Source organism: Bombina bombina, chromosome 1 (assembly GCF_027579735.1).
Source record: "Bombina bombina isolate aBomBom1 chromosome 1, aBomBom1.pri, whole genome shotgun sequence".
NCBI lineage: Eukaryota > Metazoa > Chordata > Amphibia > Anura > Bombinatoridae > Bombina > Bombina bombina.
In genome coordinates this window covers 708,760,841-708,766,840 of record NC_069499.1, presented here as the reverse complement: position 1 = coordinate 708,766,840, position 6,000 = coordinate 708,760,841, and the positions used below count along the sequence as shown (strand labels likewise).

General features: G+C 35.6%; 1 protein-coding gene across 1 annotated transcript in view; it reads right to left on the bottom strand.

Moving 5' to 3' along the window:
• Positions 1-700: 700 nt before the first annotated feature.
• Positions 701-6,000, bottom strand: part of FGF16 (fibroblast growth factor 16) — a 54,868-nt gene continuing 49,568 nt past the window's right edge. Inside the window, exon 3 of the mRNA XM_053691628.1 lies at positions 701-1,676. Coding sequence (XP_053547603.1) covers positions 1,431-1,676 — 246 coding nt within the window. The 3' untranslated portion in view covers positions 701-1,430. The remainder of the gene's footprint in view (positions 1,677-6,000) is intronic.

The window sequence follows — 6,000 nt, the reverse complement described above, 5'->3', positions numbered from 1 at the left end:
TATTTTAACTATTTAAAGGAAACAAATACTGACAAATTTGTCATTATTCATTCGTTATCATTAAATTACCTGCTGCATTCGCTTGGATATTGGTTTTGTGAAAACAAGACAAATATCCGTGTTTTGTTAACAAATGTGTATTCGTAACGAAAGAAATGCACATAACTAATATTTTTTATGTTTCTTTTGATTTGTCTAAACTATAATATTTAAACTGCTGGTGACTTTTTGGCCTATCCAGTGTTCTTACTTTATTCTATGCAGCTGATTCACTAAAGAACAGATAAATGAATAAGCTTTAAAGGGAAATGAAACCCAAAATTTTTCTTTCGTGATTTAGGTAGAACATACAATTTTAAACAACTTTCCAGTTTACTTCTATTAGCAAATTTGTTTCATTCTCTTTGTATCATTTGTTGAAGGAGCAGCACTACTGGTTTCTAACTAAAACACATGGATGAGCCAATGACAATCTGTATATATATATATATATATATATATATATATATATAGATAGATAGATAGATAGATAGATAGATAGATAGATAGATAGATAGATAGATAGATATAAAGCCATCTAGGTTCTTTGCTGCTCCTGAGCTTACCTAGATAAATCTTTCAGCAAAGGATAACAAGAAAAGGAATCAAATGAAATAATAGAAGTAAATTGTAAAGTTGTTTAAAATTGTATGTTCTGAATCATGAATGTAAATTTGAAAACTGAGCTCACCGAATACTCGGTCCCATTTAAATGTTAACAAATTCCAATTGCCTCTAGTCAAGTTTAAGTAATTGAGAAAAAAAAAGTTCAGTGATAAAAAATGTTTTACTTTCTAGTGGTAAGTTTCCCATTTTGAGCTTATTCTTGCAAAGGCTTAGTAATCTTTCCTAACCCTCCTATCTGCTGTAGTTTTATACTTCTAGCTGTATACGTTATCTGAGAAAAAAACCAACCCTTTTTTTCTTTTTGGAATGAACATATTTAGGTCCCCTTATAATGATGCTCTCTTACATTCAAGCACAGTACCATTACTCTCTCATTTCCAAAATCTTCAGTTGCTAGAGGGGTCAGAATGACAAAGCACAGATCGCCCCCCTTCACTAAAGACGTCAACTCAATCAATGACAGGAATGGCTTTTCATACAGGGCTCCAGTAAAAGGCAGCCTATGGTAATTAGTCATTGTATTGAACAGTACAGAGTACGTATGTCATAAATATTTACAAACTTAACTGAAAGTGGTTTATATTTAAAAGGTCCTCTCCCTTTTTTTATAGAGCATCAATCTTTTAAAATGTCCTCAGACCATTACTTAAAAGGATTGTGCTTCCATACAGTTAGTAGCATATTTTTTCCTTAACAGCACCTCGACCACTGCACGAAAACCAATTATAATGCATCAGAGTCGCTAGGTCGAGGATTGACACCTATCACCTATAGTGAAAAAGGTCTCTGTACATGACTGGTATTTTGGAAGGTTCCACAGGCCTTGGTAGGAAGTGAGTTAGTTTTTGGTGTCTCTTAGTCCTAAATCCATCTCTTGGGGATCCGTCTTTATTTAAAGCCACATAAACTTGTCTTTCTGAGTCCGAATGTTTGTACAAAGTTGAGGCATAGGTGTTATACCAATTTTCTTCAAATTGCTCACGGAAAACACATTCCCTGTTCAGCTTCTTCTGTGAAATAAAGAGAGAAAATATAATAATTCTGTTATACATACAATAATGTAACCAAATAAAATGATCAGGATTAAAAAAAATGCTGTAATTTTTTAATTATCAGTGTATTATAATACATATATTTGTGTCTCTAATATCTAGGTAAGTATGTCACATGTGTAAGAAAAAACAAACATAATTTGGCTGTAAAAGAAATTACACATGAACTGCACATTCCCCTAATTAAAGGAATATGAAACCCACAATGTTTATTTTATGTTTCAGATAGAACACACAATTTTAAACAACTTTCCAATTTACTTCTATTATCAATTTTGCTTCATTCTCTTGGTATCCTTTTTTAAAGGAGCAGCAATGCACTACTGGGTAATAGCTGAACACATCAGTAAGCCAATGATAAGAGGTATAGATGTGCAGCCACCAATCAGCAGCTAGCTCCCAGCTACTGAGCCTACCTAGGTATTCTTTTCAACAAAGCAAATTAAATAATAAACGCAAATTGGAAAGTTGTTTAAAATTGTATGTTCTATCTGAATAATGAAAGAAAATTTTAGAATTTAATGTCCCTTTAAGAGTCTTGAAAGTGACATTAGTATCATAAGTATTCTAAGAGGCTCTTTTATTTAGGAAAACAAAGAGGACATTAAAGTCCACAAAGAAAATGTTCCAGTGTTAGATCATTTTATTTGTGCTCGATTGCTTACATATAACTATGTGTTTAACACCTTCCAGAGCAGTAACACTACTGGGAGCTAACTGAACTAATCTAGTGAGCCAGTGAATAGAGGCATATCACCATCTAGCTCTCTGTAGTACATTGCTGCTCCTGAGCCGATCTACATATGCTTTTTTTACTAAGTATACCAAGAGAGCAAAGTAACTGATAATATTAATGAACTGAAAAGTGGTTTAATTTTGTTTCCATTACATCAATAAATGACACTTATTCTTTTTCAGTGTCTGACAGCTCTGCTAAACCTGACCTGTCTCATCCCCATTACCAATGAAAATAATTTGTTTGTGTGGAATATGAATGACAAACTTAAAGGAACTGTAAAGTCAAAATTCAACTTAAAGGGACAATCTACTTGAAATTGTTTAAAGAGATAGATCATCTCTTTATTATCCATTTCCCAGTTTTGCATAACCAACACGGTTATATTAATACACTTTTTACCTCTGTGATTACCTTGTATCTAGGCCTTTGCAGACTGCTCCCTTATCTCAGTGCTTTTGACAGATTTGCATTTTAGCCAATCAGTGCTTACTCATAGATAGCTATATGGGAGTGAACACACTGATATCTATGTGGCACACATGAACTAGCACTGTCTATCTGTGAAAAGCTGTCAAAATGCACTGAGCTAAGAGGCTGCCTTAACAGTTTAAAATAAGTTTGAGCTTACCTAGGTTTAGTTTTCAAAACTGAATACTAAGGGGTAAATTTATTAAAGTCTGGCGGACATGATACACTGTGCAATACAGCCCCCTGCAGATTCGTGGCCAATCGGCCGCTAGCAGGGGGTGTCAATACAGCTTGTGCAATACTGCCCCCTACAGATTAGTGGCCAACCAGCCCCTAGCAGGGGGTGTCAATCAGCCCAATCGTATAGGAATGGGCGGATTGCTGTACGCAGCCTCAGAGGTGGCGCATGAGTTAAGGAGCAGCGGTCTATAGACCGCTGCTTCTTAACTCCTGTTTCCGGCGAGCCTAAAGGCTCTTGTGGAAACAGGGTAAATTGGCTCAATTCTGCCAATAATAAATTGACCCCTAAGACAACAAAGCGAATTTGATGATAAAAGTAAATTGGTTGTTTAAAATTGCATGCCCTATCTGAATCATGAAAATTATTTTTTTAATTGACTGTCACTTTAATTAGCATTATATTTACAGTATTCTTAATTATTATAGTAAAGACAACATATGATTTACTTAAAGAGACATTTTAACCAAAATTGAAATTCACCTCAGTGCACATTTCAGTTTTGAACAGAAGAATTTTTTCAATACTTATTAGCAAGAATGTTTCTAGTAAAACTTATTGCTGTTTCAGTGAAAGGCCCCTATTTAACAAAGGTCTGTCGGACCTGATCCGACAGTGCGGATCAGGTCCGACAGACCTCGCTGAATGCGGAGAGCAATTCTTGTGAACTGCTGGTGCAATGCCGCCCCATGCAGATTCTCAACCCGTTCGTCCGCCTCCTCAGAGCAGACGGACAGGTTATGGAGCAGCGGTCTTTAGACTGCTGCTTCATAACTGGTGTTTCTGGTGAGCCTGCAGGCTCGCCAGAAACACGGGCCCTCAAGCTCCATCCTGAGCTTGATAAAGCCTCTACCGTGCAAAGGCACATGAAGCATATCAAGATATCCTTTATAAACCTGCAAAATGGAAGGTATGGTCACCCTAACATAGTACAAAACTAGAAAATACTTTTTTTCTGTTCCCCCCCTGCAAAATATCCCAGTCTTGAGTTTTATTTCTCTTTTATCTCTACCAAGTAACCAATTTTTACTTTACTCTCTTCCAAGTGTCAGAGTTCTGATTGGCACTGTATAAGTTAAAACCCTGTATATTTTTTTGGTTTCTTTTTTTTTCCCCAGCTGGAGCCCTGGTCAAAAAAAAATCAAATTTTTTTCCTTTGGACTGAGAATGTTTTCCTTTTAGCATTGCTAATTGTGTCTTTGATCATTTTAATAGGAAAATCTCCACCTGTACATAGAATTCTGGAAGATTGTTCCCTTATGCCTTGGCACAGACAATATATGTTTTCAACATGAATTTTACAGCTTTGACATAAAAGAAGCTGGCTTGCAAGTGACACATTGCAGGGCCAGCTTAAATCCGCAGAGGGAAGAGAGCCTGCTATTGTAGAAACACATTTTTAATCACGAAATGACTACCATATGTATATATGTTTAAAAACTAAAAAAGTAAGACACTACAGTAGAAAAATCTATGATTTTTTTTCAACTTTTTTTTGCATTAAAAAAAAATCTTTTATACAACTATCTGCAAATGTCGAAAATACAAGATAAAAAAAAAAGAATGCTTTTAGGTATAGGATTCTGGCAGAAAAACTGCTTAGCTGCTTAGTATAGACATTGTAATATAATGCGTTATTTGGCTAGGAGTACTGAAAGGTAGACAGAATCAGGCAGAAATATTTCACTTTCCTTTAGCAATTCAGTCTGTTCCAGGCTAAACACTTTCATAGCCCCCAATAAATTTCCTATTTATTAACCCATTATTCAGCAAAAATAATTTGCAATAATAATATTTAAAAAACAAACAAACAAAACAACGTGCGTTGTCTGTGTCCACATGCGGCTAAATAAAATAAATATTTTCTAAAATATACAATCAATGTATTACCTTTGTCTGTTCCTTATTATTAATGATACTGGGGTAGGGTGGGGGGACTAAAAGTAGTTAAAGGGATATTCTAATGTAAAATGATATGATCTCAATTGGTAGAAAGTGTAATATTTACATTTTTGACCCCAGCTAACTAAGCCCTAGTTTCCTTTGTAAACTGAGTGAACGGTGGTAACAACAGGTATCTCCATTAAAGTCTATGGAGATGTTTTAGCTTAGAAAAGTTTATTAAAATTGTATGTTCTCTTTGAATTGTGAAATAAAAATGTGGGGGTTTCATATCCCTATTACCCATGCAAAAGAGGTTACACACATAGTAGCTAAAGTATCATAAGGAAACCATAAGTATTGCAGCTCCAGAGCAGATCAGAAAAAGCACAGCCTTTGTGTGTTTGTGTGTGTGTATGTGTATGTGTTAGAGTGCTTGTGTTAGAGTGCTTGTCTGTGTGTATGTGTGTATAGTGTGTGTGCATGTGTATGTGTGTATAGTGTGTGTGCATGTGTATGTGTTAGAGTGCTTGTGTATGTGTTAGAGTGCTTGTCTGTGTGCATGTGTATGTGTTAGAGTGCTTTTGTGTGTATGTGTGTGTAGTGTGTGCTCATGTGTATGTGTTAGAGTGCTTGTGTGTGTGTGTAGTGTGTGTGTGTGTGTATATATGTGTTAGAGTGCGTGTGTATGTTTTAGAGTGCTTGTGTGTGTATGTGTGTGCATGCATGTGTATGTGTTATTGTGCGTGTGTGTGTGTATTTGTTAGAGTGCTTGTGTGTGTAGTGTGTGTGCATGTGTATGTGTATGTGTTAGAGTGCTTGTGTGTGCATGTCTTAGAGGGCTTGTGTATGTATGTGTTATAGTGCTTGTGTCTAGTGCATGTGTATGTGTTAGAGTACTTGTGCGTGTGTATGTTTTAGAGTGCTTGTGTGTGTCTACGTGTTATAGTGCTTGT